This window comes from Pleurodeles waltl, chromosome 5 (genome assembly GCF_031143425.1).
Source record: "Pleurodeles waltl isolate 20211129_DDA chromosome 5, aPleWal1.hap1.20221129, whole genome shotgun sequence".
In the NCBI taxonomy this organism is placed as follows: domain Eukaryota; kingdom Metazoa; phylum Chordata; class Amphibia; order Caudata; family Salamandridae; genus Pleurodeles; species Pleurodeles waltl.
This window is the reverse complement of record NC_090444.1, coordinates 615,625,386-615,643,310: the sequence shown is the minus strand read 5'-3', so window position 1 is coordinate 615,643,310 and position 17,925 is coordinate 615,625,386. Positions and strand designations below refer to the sequence as shown.

At 47.6% G+C, this 17,925-nt stretch overlaps 1 protein-coding gene across 7 annotated transcripts in view; it reads right to left on the bottom strand.

Moving 5' to 3' along the window:
- Nucleotides 1-17,925, bottom strand: part of CEP170 (centrosomal protein 170) — a 556,616-nt gene that overhangs the window by 298,814 nt on the left and 239,877 nt on the right. For all 7 annotated transcript variants that reach the window (XM_069234469.1, XM_069234471.1, XM_069234466.1 and 4 more), the window contains exon 9: nt 10,698-11,341. In XM_069234469.1, coding sequence (XP_069090570.1) covers nt 10,698-11,341 — 644 coding nt within the window. The remainder of the gene's footprint in view (nt 1-10,697; nt 11,342-17,925) is intronic.

The window sequence follows — 17,925 nt, the reverse complement described above, 5'->3', positions numbered from 1 at the left end:
TGGAAGGAAGTTTATAGCTCCCTGTGGATTCCAGAACTATTCATCACAGAAATGTGAGGAAAATGCGTTTTTAGAGAAAGTTTGAGGTTTGCAAGGGATTCTGGGTAAGAAAATGTGGTTAGAGTCACACATGTCAGCCCAACCTGGATCCCCCTAGGTGCAGGCCTCAAAAAATCATAAAAATGTTACTAGGCCTACAGGTCGAGCAGCTTGAATAATCTACTCGACCTAACTGTAATGTACTTGACCCGGAAACGGGTCTCAATTTGTGTGATCCAAGGCAAATATTGTAGTTTACAGTCGCTTTTTTCTTCATTCTCACATACGAGTACACCTTCAAATATATTAATTCAGCATTTCTGCTGTAAAAAAAATACTCTTTTCTATGATTAAATACACTAAACGTTTGCTCCATGCATAATACATCTAGGGTACACATGATCCATGCATGACTTGCCTCTTAGTTTACTAGCTGCTTTGTCATCAGGGCAGGAGTGTTTCTCAGTTTAAGTTTAAACACTCACTTTCAATAAATATATTATTAAAGCATGATGTGGTAGCACACTGTCATATACAGACAGTAAATTTCCAAGCAATGTCCAAAAACCTTCCCACTAACTTGCAGTTCTACTGATAAAACTATATAATGTATTAACAATGATCTGTGAAAATTGGGTCGCAGAAAACATTTATCATTTACACATCACCAAGTAAAGTGTTCTGGCCTTTTTTTCAATCCTACAAAAATATTTTTTTCATGACACAAGTGCAAAAAACTGTCTTTGTCAGCTACTGAAATAAATTTTTAAATGATTGCAAAGGTGACTTAGTTATTTAAGTGTTGTCTGTTAGGAAAAAGCTGATACCAAAAGCCTTTCACTTCACATTGGTCAGACAGTTCACCTTACAAAATCCTGGATCTCTGCAGTCATAAGGAAAAGTATTTCCATTGCAAGAAGACAAACTGACATTTGGCCTCTGTCTTTGAACACAGAGCAAATGTGACAACAATAAGATTTAAAGGCATCTTAATTGCTAATTCAGTTTCTGACCGAACAGAACACCTGTTTTTTGTCAACTCACCAGAAGGGTCGAGTGGAATCTAAAATTAGCTCGCCCTCATTAAAATAAATTTGCCAATGGCAGTGGTGCAGTAGATTTTTCGAGCCCTGCCTAGGTGTCTAGCTTAAAAGAATGTACAGGCTGTCTAGGTTTCCTTACGTGCTGGCTGAGCTAGGGTCCAAAATCTCGAGCTACCCACATAAATAAAAAAAGGGTCAGTGTTCTGTGGGAAAACGTGCTACATCTATGTTGCGGTTTGGGCCATTCCCTGTCGCAGACACTGGACCTACCCACACAAATGAGGTACCATTTTCTATCGAGAGACCCGGGGGAATACTGAGTGAAAGGAAGTTTGTGGCTCCCCGCAGATTCCAAACTTTTCATCACAATAGTGTGGGGAAAAATGTTACTTTTTTTGTGCAAAGTTTGAGGTTTAAAGGGATTCTGGGTAAAAAACCGTGGTGAGCACCATGCAAGTCAGCCCACCATGGATTCCCCTAGGTATCTAGTTTTCAAAACTGTACAGGGTTGCTAGGTTTCCCTATGTGCCGGATAAGCTATGATCCAAAATCTCGAGCTACCCACAGTGGAAAGAAAGGATCAATTTTCAGTGGCAAAATGTGCTTCATCAATGTTGTGGTTTGGGCTGTTTCCTATTGCAGGTACTAGGTCTACCCACACATGTGAGGTACAAATCTCCTGATAATGCACTACATGCCATGAACAAATGCTTATAGGGTAAGGAACAATCCGTTAGATGACACATGCTCTGCATAAACTGTAAAAGCAGTCCCTCCATAAAGCGGTGGCTAGCCTGTAGGAGTTGCAGTTCACTGAAAAAGTGTACGCAGCACCATCTGACCTACATTAGTTGTTTGCGTGCTAGGGCATCTACACAGTAGTGTTTTGTGAATGTGTGTGGTGTAGACTAAGTAACTGCCTTACAGATGTCAGCTATGGGAATGGGAAAGCCATAGTAGCACTTTTTTTCTAGTGGGGTGATCTCTGGGAGAAATGGGTAAAGGTCTCTTGACCTTAGCATAGCAAATATGTATGCATTTGACTATTCAACTGGCTAGGCCTGCTCTGTAAATGGGGTTGTCTTTGTGTGGTGTAAAAAAAGCTGCGAAGAGTTGTACAGTTTTTCTAAATTCTTTAGTTCTGTCAATGTAAAACATGACTGCTCTTTTAATGTCTAGTGTGTGGAAGGACTGCTTCTGCAACAGAGTCAGGTTGCGAAAAAAAGACAAGTAGCTTAATGGAATGGCTTATGTGAAACTGAGTAACAACTTTAGGTAGAAATGTAAAGTTAGTGTGAAGGACTACTTTATCTCTATGAATCTGGAAGAAAGGCTCTTCCAAAGATGGTTTGTGGATCTCACGGACATGTCTGAGAGAAGTGATGGCCACTAAGAAAGCTACTTTCCAGGAGAAGAAGTGAAGTACAGGTTGCTTACCTTTGGTAATGATATATCTGGTAGAGACATATTCTAGTTGCTGATTCCTTACTTTTAAATTTCCCCAGGCATCAGTCTGGATCCGGAGAATTTTCTTTGAGCAGTACCTCTGCACGCCGTCAGGGGGCGTCGGTCAACTCCACGGGCGTCGTTGGCGTCGTGTTAGCCGTGATGATGTCACGGTCATATATAGGTGCCACCCCGGCATGCTGACGTCAGTTTCTTTTCACGACTTTCCACGCCAGTAGCGCGGAGCCATGAAGAGAGGATATGGTCAAAACTGCACTGCATCCAGAACAGCTCCTATGAAAGGAAGCGTCTGAGATGCAGTCCGGTGTGACTGTCGCATGTTGATAGTGAACCCCAGCGAATGTAAAAGGTTCACCGTAGTCTGGAGGTGGGAGACGACTGTCTGGGGCGCATTTGCCTTCAACAGCCAACCGTCAAGGTAGGGGAAGACTGGGACCCCTAAACCTGCCCAGATGAGCTGCCACCACTACCATCACTTTTGTCAACAGCCAAGGGGCACTGGTAAGGCCAAAAGGGGGCATGGTAAAGTGCTCGTGACCTACCATGAATCGTAGGTAACGTCTGTGGGCCGGCAAGATGGGAATGGTTGAAGTATGCGTCCTGCAAGTCCAACGCTACCATCCAGTCTCCGGGATGCAGGGAATATAGGACCTGAGACAATGTCAACATTTTGAACTTCTCCTTTTTGAGAAAGAGGTTGAGGGACCGAAGATCTAATATAGGACAAAGTCCCTTGTCCTTTTTCGGCACCAGAAAGTAGCAGGAATAGCAACCACAACCTACTTCTGGCAACGGAACCCTCTCTATAGCTCCTTTGCCCAAAAGGGCTTGGACTTCCTCATGGAGAAGCGCCATATGATTCTGCAATATCCGATTGAAGGAAGGTGGCATGGCTGGAGGAGGTGTCTCGAAGTGGAGGGAGTAGCCCCTACGGACAATCTCAAGGCCCCACCGGTCCGAGGTAATGGATTGCCATTGGGGCAGGTAATGGCGAATCCTGCCGCCAAGTGGTCCCTGGTGTACCCGCGGACTAGGAAGTTTTGGAGGGTGAAGCGGGGCTGGGGTGGCCTGGGCGACCCGCTGGCTTCCTGATCTCCGAGGGCATGGGGTCCTTCGTCTGTTGCCGCGCAGGGGCTGTACAGCATGCGTGGGTCGATAGCCAGGGGGGAAAGGACGTAGATGGGTGCCCCTTGCGTAGCCACAAAAGGGGCGAAAGGCGAACTGCTGGGGTCTAGGAGCAGGTGCGAGGTAGAGGGACCAGGCCGTGGCTTGGGAATCCTTTAAGCGCTCGAGCACCGAGTCCACCTTGCCTCCAAAGAGACGTGTACCATCAAAGGGCATGTCCATCAAGTATTGCTGGACATCCCCTGAGAAGCCAGATGTTTTCAGCATCTCAATGCCACCGTCGATGCAACCGATCTGCCCAGAGAGTCGGTCATATACAGTCCACAACGAATCATGAACTTCGCTGCGTCCCTCCCATCTGTTACGGCTTGGGAAAGGATAGTCCAGGCCTCCTCCGGAACTCTTGGCAGCACTTCCGTGACCGTGCCCCAGAGAGTATGGGAATAGCGGCCCAATAAGCATGCAGTGTTCACGGACATCAGTGCTAGACTGTTGGAAGAAAACAACTTCTTCACCAAGTTGTCCAGTCTTTTTGATTCCCTATCCAGGGGTGCAGCAAAGAATGCACCTGATGAAGAAGAAGCCTGGATGGCAAGGCTGTCAGGCATGGGGTGCTTGGTGGGGAATTTTGTGTCTGTCAGCGCAGGCTGATGGCGGCGGGCAATTGTCCTACTCACAGGAGCCCCTGTGCTGGATATGGACCAAGTATCCCAAAGGACGTCCGTCAGTGCCTGATTTAAGGGAAGACGGGGTTCTGATGAGGAATACCCTGGTTGAAGCACGTTGGTTATGATATTAGGCCTATTCTCCACAGAAGGTAGTTCGAGGTCCAAGACCTCAGCCGCCCTTCTCACCGTGATGGAGTATGAGGCACCCTATTCAGTAGCCACGGTTGGAGGAGAGAGCATACTTGTGTCAGGGGAGATGTCTAGACCACTGGCATCACCTAAATCCTGCACGCAGTCCATTTGGGGGTCAAGCTGGTATTCTAAAGGGCCCAACGTCCCCTCCAAACTCTCCCCATATCCATACCCATGTGCATAAGGGTCTGGATCAACCCTGGGCCAAGGACAGCCCACAGAGAACGGAATCGGCGTCGAGCGACGGAGTTCCAGCTCGTCGGGTATGAGAATGGGATCGAAGTTGACTGTGGGCCCAACCAACATCGGAAGCGTCTACAGTGTTGACGTCTGACCCAACGCCGGGGAAGGTCGCTGTGGCACGACTGTCGTCGGGACGGATCCACGATTGGATCCGGAGCGGTGGCCGAAACAGACGACTTCGAACTCAAGGGGGCCCCCACCAACTCACCTGTGGCCGAGCGCACCGAAGGTTGGTCAGTCTGCCCAAAAATGAGGCACATTGCCTCATAAAATTCTTTGAGCTGGGCAGGGATGGCTTTGGCTCCCGGGAAGTCGGGGAAGCGCAGCGCCGGCCCAGATGAAGGCTCCAAGGACGGAGGCCTAGAGCGTTGACGGTCTTCCCGCGCCGCATCATCCAAACGACGGTGTGAAATCGATGAACACTTGTCCTTCTTCGACTTCTTCTTCTTATGACCCGAATGTCCCGATGACTTTGAGGACGAAGAGTGGTGGTGACTCCACGGCCGGTCTCGAGACCTTCCTCTCGAACGAGACCGTGAGCGCCGCGGAGTTGAGTGTCGGGCCGCCATGAGATTTAGGGACCTCTCCCTCAAAGCTTTTGGGTTCATGGCCTGACACTCTGAGCACGACTTCGGGTCGTATTCGCGCTCCAGGCACCAAAGACACACGAGTTGCAGATCAGTCACCGACATCGTTCGGTGACAGGAGTGGCAGTTCTTAAAACCGGTCTTGCGGGACAACCCTCAACGCATCAACGACTTCGTCAAAAAGAATTAATCAAATGTGTCGTCTTAGCCGAAAAATGACTGAGGTAGCTCTCTCCGGATCTGCACGTAGGCTGGCACGGAAAAAACAGAACTGACGTCAGCGTGCCTAGGTGGCGCCTATTTATGACCGTGATGTCATCACGGCGAACACGATGTCCGTGGAGTCGACAGACGCCACCTGACGGCACGCAGAGGTACTGCTCGAAGAAAAATTTCCAGATCCAGACTGATACCCGGGGAAATTCAAAGGTAAGGAATCTACAGCTAGAAGTCTCTATCAGATGTGGACATGAATGGAGTGGTTCAAAAGAGGGACCCAAGGAGTTTGGTAAGCACAATGTTAAGGTCCCACAATGGTGCAGCGGTACCCTAGGTAGAATTAACCATTTAAGGCTTTCCATGAATTCCTAAATCACTGGGAATCTGAACAAGGAAACATATTGTCTATTCTGTGAATATGCAGCTGTAGCTGCTAAATGTATTTGAATGGAAAGTGAAGTCTAAGTTTTTTTTCATGTTTTTTTTTTTAAGTGGTACAAATTATATCTTAGCTTTCATGGGATCAATACATTTGGGTTGTTAGTAGCATACAAAAGGTTTCCAGTTTGCAGCACAGTAGGCTCTAGTAGTGATGTCTACGGGATTTCCTTAACAATGTCCATATATTCTGCAGGTAAGCCTAGGTAGCCAAACTCTATGACTCAAGAGCCATATCACAAGGTTGAGTGACTTAGGTTGTGGATGTATTATTTGTCCTTGTTGAGGCTGACATGCCCAAGTGGGAGCCACAAGGATCATGGTGAGAGACGTTTGCCTGATATTCTGAACTGGAAATGGAATGAGAGGGAGAAGTGAGAAAGTGTAGGTGAATATCCCTGACCAATTCATCCATAGAGCATTGCCCTTGGATAGAGGGTGTGGAAACCTGGATGCGAAGTGTGGACATATCTCATTTTCTGCTGTGGTGAAAAGGTTTTTGTGAAGAGTTCCCCACTTTGCAAAGTATGATTGAAAGACTTGTGGGTGGAGCTCACACTTGTGGACTTGTTGCTGTATCCTGCTGAGCAGGTCTGCAAAGCCATTGTCCGGCCCGGGCAGACTCTCTGTCACTAGGTGAATGTAGTGGTTCAGGGCCCACTTCCATATGGTCTTAGAGACTTGCAAGAGCAGAAAAGACTATGTCCACCACCTATTTCTGTAAGTAATACATGGCTATCATGTTTTCGGTACAAACTAAGACAACCTTGTGAGACAGGTAAGGAAGAAAGGCTTTCAGTGCTAGGAATATCGATTGAAGCTCCAGGTAGTTGATGTGTAAGGACCTGGGATTGGCATCCCAGAGGCCCTGAACTGTCAGATCTTGAAGATGAGCATGCCAACCTGTCTGTGATGCGTCTGTGGTTAGTGTGACTTGAGGCAAAGGGTCTAGAAAAGGACACCCTTTCAAAAGGTTGTTGGTGTGCCACCATTGCAGTGAACGGTGAGTGTGGTGGTCTAACAAAACTAGTTCTTCCATGTGACCCTGTGACTGAGCCCACTGGTGAGACAAACAATGCTGTAGGGAACGCATGGAAGTCTGGCATTGGGAACTATGGAGATGCACAAGGCCATCATTCCCAACAGACGTATAATGGTCCTGACTGTGTAGGAAAGGTTTTCCTGAAACTGAGGGAAAAGGGTGTGGAAATTCTGAACATGAGCTGGGCTAGGATACGCTAACCCTAACTCTGCATTGAGAATGGCCCCTAAGTAAGGTTGAACCTGCATGGGCTGAAGGTGGGATTTGGGAATGTTGAGAGTCAAACTTAGACTGTGAAGGAGATCCCCTGTCAACAGAGTATGGTGTTGGCACTGTTGTAACGTGTTGGCTTTTATGAGCCAGATAAGGAAAGGCGTGAATGTTCTGCCTTCTCAGGTGTGCTGCGACCACTGATAAGCACTCTGTGAATAACCTGGGAGCGGTAGTGACTTCGAAGAAAAGGACCTTGAATTGGGAATGTTTGCCTGCAATGACCAACCTTAAGTACTTTAGGTGTGCAGGGTGAATTGGTATGTGTAAATAGACATCCCTTAGATTTAAGATTGTCATAAAGGCGCCTTCCTATAAAAGAGGGATGACATCCTGAAGAGTAACCATGTGGAAGTGTTCTGAAAGGATGTATTTGTTCAGAGCCCTGAGACAGCCACCCATTTTTGGAATCAGGAAATATAGGGAATGTACTCCTAAATATTGATGCTGTGGCAGAACAGGCTCTATGGCTCCTTTGAGAAGGAGGACCTGGACTTCTTGTTTGAGAAGGGTTAGGACTTCCTGAAATCATCTGTGAATGCGAGGGGGAATGCTGTGAGGCGTGGTAGTGAGCTCCAGACAACAACCATGTTGAGTAATGGCTAGGACCCATTGGTCCGTGGTGATGGTGTCCCAGATGGTATAAAATTGCTGAACTCTTCCCTCGACGGGTGTTAGATGATCAGGGGAAGGTGGAACGAGTCACTGCTTTGCAGTGGAGGGGGAGAAACATGAGGCAGAGGTTTTCCCTCTCCCTTTATGGGAAGATCCCCTATAGGAACCTTGGTAGAAGCCTCTTGTGTTAGTGGACTGAGGCTCTCTGGGATGTGATGTTGATGCATTTGAGGAGGAGGATTTATATGAGCCCCTAAAGCCAGAAGGGCGAAAGGAACCCCTTTGTGGATTGGTATGTATGGCACCCATGGCCACTGCAGTATCTGTGTCCTTTTTTAGCTTATCTCATGTGGTGTCAACTTGTGGCCTGAAGAGGTACTCCTTATCAAAGGGCATTTTGAGTACTGCCTGCTAGACTTCAGGTTTAAAACTCAAGCAAAGCAGCCGAGCATTTCGCCTCAAGAGGACACTGGCGTTGATGCTGTAAGAGTCTGTGTCTGAGGCATGAAGGGCCGCTTAATAGTGTAATTAGAGATGGTCTGGCCCGCTAAGGCAATCTGCTGACCCCTTTGCCGATGTTCCTCTGGAAGAATCTGCAAGAGCTCTTCCATTTCACCCCAGTGGGCCCTATCGTACCGGGCAAAAAGGGCCTGGGAGTTGGCTATCCACCAATGGTTTGTGGCCTGAGCAGCTACATTTGTACCAGAAACATTAATACATTCACTTTCCTTCTCACGGGGAGGAGAGTCTCAAGTGGCTTAACTACTAGCCCTTGTACTGGTTTTCGCTGCCACGGTGGAATCAGGTGGTACCTGTGCCCTGGTGTACAGCGGGTTAGAGGGGGCCACCTTGTATTTTTGTCTACCGTGGTGTAATGATGTGTGAATGGACAGGCTCTTTAAAGATATCATCAGCATGGCAGGGAGCATGGGGAAGTATTGAGTTTCTCTGTGCGTGGCCCTTAGTGTGTCAAATAGGAAGTCCTGTTCAATAGGATTCTTGTGCAGCTCCACATTCTGAAAAGAGGCTGTCCTGGCGACTACTTGCTGGTAGGAAGTAGTGCCCTCTGGTGGTGAGAGGCATGCGGGGTAGAAGTCAGGATCAGTGGAAGGAATGGGATCAGGGTCGTATGCATCCAAGGGGTCAGTGTCATCTGGAGGGCCCACTAAACCGCTAGTTTAAGAGTTGGGGGAACCCTGTGGAGTGTAATCTGCTGGTATGGGTGAAGTGGGGGAATCTGAAGGGGAATAAGGTGGTGGCAAAGAAGGAGGTGGTGATGGTGGAGGAAGAGGAGCTTTTCGAAGAAGGGCTAATGCCTTGTCCTTTGTTTTTTGGAAGGGACAGGAATGTCCAGAGCCTCTTGAAACAACGGTTTTCGTTTAGGGAGCACATGGGATGAAGGAGTGGCAAAAATCCAACCTATGCACTCCTGTATCTGGAGCGGCAGTGATGAGTGTCCATTTTCTCCAGTATGGGCTCAATTGGAGATGGGCTGGAAGAGACTGGCCAGAGTCTTTGGTGTCTGATGGTTTCAGCTCAGAGGCTTTCGATTGCACCATTCCGAACCCAACACTAGATGGCAGGAGTATTAAGAGTATGTGTATCTACAGCCACACTAGGCCCAGTAGCTAAGAGGTTAAGTGCGAAAAGGCGACTGTGAAGTATTTTTCAAACCTCTTAATAAATAAATATAATAATCTTCAGGTCAAAGAACCCAGCTAATAAAATCAACTTCCAAAGATAATTAAAACAAAAGCAGGATAATTCAATTTCAAGCACTACATGTTCAAGCCATCTGAAACTTTGCAAACATTTTGTAAAGATCTGGACCTAAAAGAACCTTTAGCTCAGTCATGTGTACATGCTTTTGATTCTGATGTGTAAGTTAGCAGTTGAAACACAAGTAGCTTGGATAGTTGAACATTGAAAGATATAAACACTTACATCACTTTTTCCAAAATTAAATAACTGTTATAGAAAAAAATGCATACCTTCTGGGACATTACAGACAGCATCACACTGAGTGAAAGAATCGAGGTGGCAGAACAAGTGGAACTCATTTTCTCTTTACTTAGTATACCGGGATCAGCAAATTGAGCTCACTGAATCTTCCTTTTATGAATATAATAAATTTCCTCCAATAAATAAGAGGCTGCAGGCCTGAGGCCATATAGTGTGGAAGAAAAACATTGTAGTGTGTCATGTTTTCTGGAGGGGCTTCTCCAGTGTCCCTCTCCGAAAAAGAAACATGAAATGTTGTTCAAGGAAAAAGTGATGGAATACTGGAATTGCTCGAGATACAGTTGAAATGTTCAACGGTTGTTCTGGTAACTGGAATCTGTCACTGAATGCAACAGGTTTCAACATTCTCATAACTAATATGATTTTAGCTCAGTAGGGAAACAACTCTGCATCTGCACTCCCATAGAGGTGTTGCGTGGGAGAGAATGTTTCAGAGAGTCATTGCTTCTGCTGCACAACTAGCTAGCATGCAACTTCTACTGCTACATCAACTATACCACAACATCTGACAGCTGACTTGCTGATGACACTGACTAGCATGTGTCATTACTACTCGGAGAATTAAATTCACTTTTGAAAGATATCTGTGGGAAACCGTCACCTAACATCATACGTGAGAAATACAGTCAGTACTGCAACATTTAGTTATAACACAATAACGGGCATTTAGTCAGAGATTCACTAACTGAGCCTACATTTCTGAATGCTCTATGGCTTTAATTCTTACCTTGTCAATCATCTTTCTCGCCTTCACTTCTTCAGGATTGGGATAGTCCGATTCAATAGTGTAGGTCCCTTTGTCACTTAAGTCATCATCATTGTCCTTATCAACGGCACTGGTATGAAAGTCTAGCGTTCTTTTGTCAAACCCGTTGTTTGTACTTGGTCGATGTCCAAGACTCCCAGAGCTTCTGAGCAATGACTGAGACAAGACAAATGTAGAAGATGGATCATCTGATTTTTGTTTCAGTAAATGTTTCATGTGCTGGGTGTTATGCATCACTCTATTAGAAACCAGACCTGCCTGAAAAGCCGAGGAAGGTCCCTTGGCATCTCCTGAAGCAGGTTTTGCTTTCTCAGATTTTAACTGTGGGCCAGGAAAAGGTGTTTCTGCACATGAAACGCCTGCAGTCTGAGAAAAAGAATAGGCGCGTCTCTTTCGTGAATGACCTTCATCAAAGAATTCAATCATGAAAGCAGTCTGGCTCTCTGACTCTTCTTGGTTTTCCATAGGCTTAACCTTCGGGTGCAACACTTTTTGTTCAACATGGCAATGCCTCAAGTGCTCGTCAAGGTTAGCACTCTTCATGAAGCGTTTGTGACCCCCTGAGTGCTCAGAATCACTCTGTGTGCCATCATCATGCTTGTTCCCTGGTATTAAAAAACAAAAAAAAGATTAAGAAAGCACTATGAGGATGGAGACACCAAAATAAAAACAAGTAAAGAGCAGACTACCAAACAAGTCAAGACAGTAATCTGTATTGAACCCGAGCTCTGTTTGAAACAGGCTCTGAAAAACTAAATATGCATCAGTTAGCCTAGTTTGCCTAAGCTATCAAACAACCAAGATTACTTTTTGATATAATTCTTCAGGGAAATTTAAACCTGTCTAATTTTTTGAACAACTTCAACAAGTCCCCTGTTACCAAATCTTAGATGCCTTTCACAAAACTAGAATTAGTCGCATCGTTGACATCCTTAAACAGCAAGCTTTCAAACAGGATGGACATTAATAATTCTCTAGTTTAGAAGATATACATTAGATATACACTTAGAAACAAACCAGGATATACACAATACATTTGCTGAAACAGAAAGAGATAAAAGAAAACTTAAAACCTTTCTATAGATATTGCTAGTTTTGATATCAATGCTCTGCCAGACGAACGAGTTACTTACCTTCGGTAACGACTTTTCTGGTGGATACATTAGCTACCTGTGGATTCCTCACCTGATGAATACTCCCATGGCGCCAGCATTTGACGGAAATCTTCTTACTAGTCTCTGCACGTCGACGAGGACGTCACTCTAGCCCACGCGACGCCGTCTGACGTCATACAGGCAATAAGAGGTCCTCGCCGACGTGCCGATGACAGTACCAACATTTTTTACGTGCATGAGAATAATAATAACCCAATGCAATGAAAGAGCAAAGCAACATCTCTTAATATTGTAAATCACACAACATTGCAATAAAATAGCTGTAGATTTAATATAACCTTCTTTTTTTTTTTTTTTTTTAAACAAATAAATATATTTATACATACGAATCATGTATATACCCAATATATATATAGATTTATATATAAATATACACATATATACAAATATCATACATGCAAAATGTATTGCAACTTTGAAGACCAAAAGGAGCACACTCAAGGATTGCTTGGAGAGACCAAAAAGGCAACGGGGAGGCGGGTGGGACCGTGAGGAATCCACAGGTAGCTAATGTATCCACCAGAAAAGTCGTTACCGAAGGTAAGTAACTCGTTCTTCTGATGGATACAACTACCTGTGGATTCCTCACCTGATGAATAGAGTCCCAAAGCAGTACCACGCCCGGCGGTGGGTGCCTAAATGGTCAAACCAAGAAATCCTGCAGCACTGACCGTGCAAAATGACCGTCCCTTCTGACCTCAGAGTCCAAACGAACGAGTTACTTACCTTCGGTAACGACTTTTCTGGTGGATACATTAGCTACCTGTGGATTCCTCACCTGATGAATACTCCCATGGCGCCAGCATTTGACGGAAATCTTCTTACTAGTCTCTGCACGTCGACGAGGACGTCACTCTAGCCCACGCGACGCCGTCTGACGTCATACAGGCAATAAGAAGTCCTCGCCGACGTGCCGATGACAGTACCAACATTTTTTACGTGCATGAGAATAATAATAATAACCCAATGCAATGAAAGAGCAAAGCAACATCTCTTAATATTGTAAATCACACAACATTGCAATAAAATAGCTGTAGATTTAATATAACCTTTTTTTTTTTTTTTTTTTTTTTTAAACAAATAAATATATTTATACATACGAATCATGTATATACCCAATATATATATAGATTTATATATACATATACACATATATACAAATATCATACATGCAAAATGTATTGCAACTTTGAAGACCAAAAGGAGCACACTCAAGGATTGCTTGGAGAGACCAAAAAGGCAACGGGGAGGCGGGTGGGACCGTGAGGAATCCACAGGTAGCTAATGTATCCACCAGAAAAGTCGTTACCGAAGGTAAGTAACTCGTTCTTCTGATGGATACAACTACCTGTGGATTCCTCACCTGATGAATAGAGTCCCAAAGCAGTACCACGCCCGGCGGTGGGTGCCTAAATGGTCAAACCAAGAAATCCTGCAGCACTGACCGTGCAAAATGACCGTCCCTTCTGACCTCAGAGTCCAAACAGTAATGTTTCACAAAAGTGTGAAGGGACGACCAAGTTGCGGCCTTGCAGATGTCAACCACAGGAACACCCCTGGCCAAGGCCGAAGAGGCCGACTTAGCTCTGGTGGAGTGAGCTCTAATGCCCTCAGGCGGATCCTTCTTTGCCAAAGAGTAACAGATTTTAATGCAAAGAACAACCCACCTGGAGAGTGTTCTCTTGTGGACTGCCTTTCCTCTCCTCTTGCCCACGTATCCGACAAACAGCTGATCCTCCAGCCTGATATCCTTCATTCTGTCGATATAGAAGCTCAACGCCCTTTTTGGGTCCAGGCGATGTAGTCTTTCTTCCTCCTTTGAAGGATGAGGCGGAGGATAAAACGTGGACAAAGTGATTGTCTGAGCCAAATGGAAGGGTGAAACAACCTTCGGAAGGAAAGCAGCCTTGGTCCTCAACACCACCTTATCCCCATAAAACGTTATATAAGGGGGTTTAACCGATAAGGCCTGCAACTCACTCACTCTCCTTGCAGATGTTATAGCTACCAGGAATACTGTTTTAATAACCAAATACCTTAAGGGGCAAGAATGCATAGGCTCAAAAGGGGACCCCATAAGGAAAGTCAGGACCAAGGACAAATCCCATTGAGGCATAACGAATGGTTTTGGAGGATATTGATTCAGAAGACCTTTCAAGAATCTGAGAACAATAGGGGATTTAAATAACGATGGTTGGTCTGGAAGACAAATGAAGGCTGACAAGGCCGACAAATAACCCTTAATGGTAGCTACTGCACAACCTTTCTGCGCTAGAGACAGTGCAAAAGACAAAACATGTGACAGATGAGCATGTAAGGGATCAATCTGTCTCTCTCCACACCACATAACAAATTTAGACCACCTATTAGCGTAGATAGATTTAGTGGAGTGTCGCCTGGCCGCTAAGATAACATCCACTACATCAGGCGGGAGAGAGAAGGAACTCAGGTTGCCCCGTTCAATCTCCAAGCATGTAGGTGCAGACTCTGGAGGTTGGGGTGTAAAACCTGCCCCTGCGACTGCGAGAGGAGGTCTGCCCTGAGAGGGAGACGGAGCGGAGGGCACAGTGAGAGTTGGAGAAGGTCGGAGTACCATACCCTCCTTGGCCAATCCGGAGCTATTAAGATGACTTGGGCCCGGTCTTGGCGAATTTTCCTCAACACTCGAGGAATCAAGGGTATGGGGGGAAACGCGTAAAGCAACTGGTCGCACCAGGTTATCTGAAACGCGTCCCCCAACGCTCCCTGCATCGGATACTGGAGGCTGCAGAATAACGGGCAATGCGCGTTCTCCCGAGTGGCAAACAGATCTATCCGAGGAAACCCCCACATCTGGAAGATTAAACAGACTTGATCTGGATGGAGACGCCACTCGTGGTCTGCCGAGAATTGGCGACTGAGACTGTCCGCACGTACATTCAAGACCCCGGCCAGATGATTTGCCACCAAGCAAATCTGATGGTCCTTTGCCCAGGACCATAGCCGAAGAGCTTCTCTGCAGAGAAGGTACGACCCTACTCCTCCCTGTTTGTTTATGTACCACATCGTGGTAGTATTGTCCGTCAGGACCTGTACCGACTGACCACGAAGGGATGGGAGGAAGGCCTTGAGAGCCAAACGTACAGCCCGTAACTCCAACAGATTGATATGAAACACCTGTTCCTCTGGAGACCAAAGCCCTTTGATCTCCAGATCCCCCAGATGAGCTCCCCATCCTAGGGTGGAGGCATCCGTTATTACCGTGGCCACTGGTGGCGACTGCGCGAACGGCTTCCCCTGTGAAAGATTGTTGCCCGCAATCCACCACTTCAATTCCACAGCAGCATCTCTGGAGATCTTGACAGTACCTTCTAAATCTCCCTTGTGTTGAGACCACTGCCTTCGGAGGCACCACTGAAGAGCCCTCATGTGCCAGCGAGCATGCGTGACCAACAGAATGCAGGAGGCGAACAGACCGAGCAGACGAAGGACCTTGAGGACTGGAACTACCGCTCCATTTCGAAACATTGGAACCAATTCCTGAATATCTTGAATCCGCTGAGGCGGAGGAAAGGCTCGACTCAATGTTGTATCCAGTACTGCCCCTATGAACAGGAGGCGCTGAGAGGGCTCCAGGTGAGATTTGGGCACGTTCACCGAAAAGCCCAGGTCGAACAACAACTGGGTTGTTGACTGCAGATGATGCGACACAAGCTCCGGGGACTTGGCTTTGATCAACCAGTCGTCCAAGTAAGGGAATACTGCTATCCCCTTCCTTCTGAGCTCCGCCGCAACCACTGACATCACCTTTGTGAAGACTCGAGGTGCTGAAGTAAGACCAAACGGGAGGACCGCAAACTGATAGTGCTGCGACCCTACCACAAACCGGAGATACTTCCTGTGCGACTTGAGTATCGGGATATGAAAGTAAGCATCCTGCAAGTCGACAGACACCATCCAATCTTCCTTGTTCAACGCCAAAAGCACCTGTGCTAGGGTCAGCATCTTGAACTTTTCCTGTTTGAGGAACCAATTCAAGATCCTCAGATCCAGGATTGGTCTCAACTGACCATCCTTTTTGGGAATCAGGAAGTATCTTGAGTAACAACCTCGACCCTTTTCCTGCTCTGGGACCAACTCTACCGCGCCCTTTGAAAGGAGGACTTGAACCTCCTGTTCTAGCAACAGGAGGTGTTCTTCTGAACAATAAGATGGGCGGGGCGGGATGAGGGGCGGGAACTCCCGAAAGGGAAGGGCGTAGCCTTTTCCCACAATGCCGAGAACCCAAGTGTCCGTTGTGATAGACCTCCACTTGTGGAGAAAACGCTGTAATCTTCCCCCTACAGGAGAGGAGTGAGTGGGAAACGGTGGAAGCCTAAGGCTGCTTCCCCTGCTGCACCCCTCCAGAGGACGAGGAAGAGGCAGAGTGCTGTTGAGAGGCTCCTCTGGTACGGACCCCACCCCTCCCCCTCCCTCTAAATGACCTATAGGGGAGGGAAGAGGCGGGTTGCTGGAACCTCCCCCGAAAGGAAGAGGAATAAGAGCCACGCCCAAATCCCCGAAACCTCCTGAAAATTCTAGAAGAGGCAGAGGAAGAAGGAGCTTGCAGTCCTAACGATTTGGCTGTGGCTCTGCTCTCCTTAAATCGTTCCAAGGCCGAATCTGCCTTGGCTCCAAACAGTCTGTCCCCATCAAACGGGAGGTCCAGCAGGGTCGACTGCACATCCGCAGAGAACCCTGAGTTTCGGAGCCAGGCCTGTCTTCTTGCCACCACAGCCGTGCCCATCGCCCTGGCCACCGAGTCGGTCGTGTCCAGCCCAGACTGGATAATCTGGGTCGCGGCAGCCTGGGCGTCCGAGACCACATCCAAAAGACCCTGGGGAAGCTCCGTGAATGAAGACGAAATATCATCCATCAGCGCATGGATGTACCTCCCCAGAATGCACGTGGCGTTGGTGGCCTTCAACGCCAAACTGCATGACGAAAATATTTTCTTGGACTGCGCATCCAGTTTCTTGGAGTCTCTGTCTCCAGGCACCGTCGGGAAGGAACCAGGCGCTGACTTTGAGGAACAGGAGGCTTGCACCACCAAGCTCTCCGGCGTAGGGTGTCTAGAGAGAAAGCCAGGGTCAGATGGTGCAGCTCGATACCTCCTGGCCACAGCCCTATGAACGGCCGAGGAAGACACTGGCTTCTTCCACACCTCCAACACCGGATCCAGCAAAGCCTCATTAAATGGCAAGAGAGGCTCAGCTGCAGCAGAGGCCGGATGCAATACCTCTGTCAGCAAATTCTGCTTTGCCTCTGCCACCGGCAAAGGCAGGTCCAAAAAGCTCGCTGCCTTCCTCACCACAGCATGAAAGGAAGCAGCCTCCTCCGTATATTCCCCTGGAGATGAAAGGTCCCACTCAGGGGAAGTGTCCAGCCCACTGGCTGTATCCAGACCATGCAGTCCGTCTCCAGAGTCCTCAATCTCTCCCTCCTCTAGGACTCGCTGGTACTCTTGCTCTTCTAAAAGACGGAGAGCACGCCTCCTCGAATGAAGTCTCTCCTCGATACGCGGAGTCGACATGGCCTCCGCCGACGTCGAAGAACGGCGCCGATCTCCAGAAGCATCTGACGCCGCGTCCGGCGCCACAGGCAGCTTCGGCGCCGAGGCAGGAGCCGGAGGACGAGGTCTTGGAGCCGATGGACCAACCGGAGTCACAGGGCAAAATCCTGACTTCGACGGAGGGGCAACCTCCGGGGCCGAAACATCCGAAGCCACCGGAGCGGCCACCGACGCCGGCACCGGCGCCGAGCCCACATTCCCAAAAGGGAGAAAGGGCATAAAGGGTGCCGGCCGAAGAGGCGCAGGATCACCCAACGAAAAGGCCAAGGGCCCCGAAGGACCAGCCGGAGCAGCTCCTGGAGCCATCTGCTGAAAGATGGTATACATCGCATTAAGAAACGCGGTACTATCGGCTCCAGGAGTGGGAAAAGCCGGATACTGGGGTGCCTGGATCGAAGGCGACCCCGACGCCGGCCTCGACGTC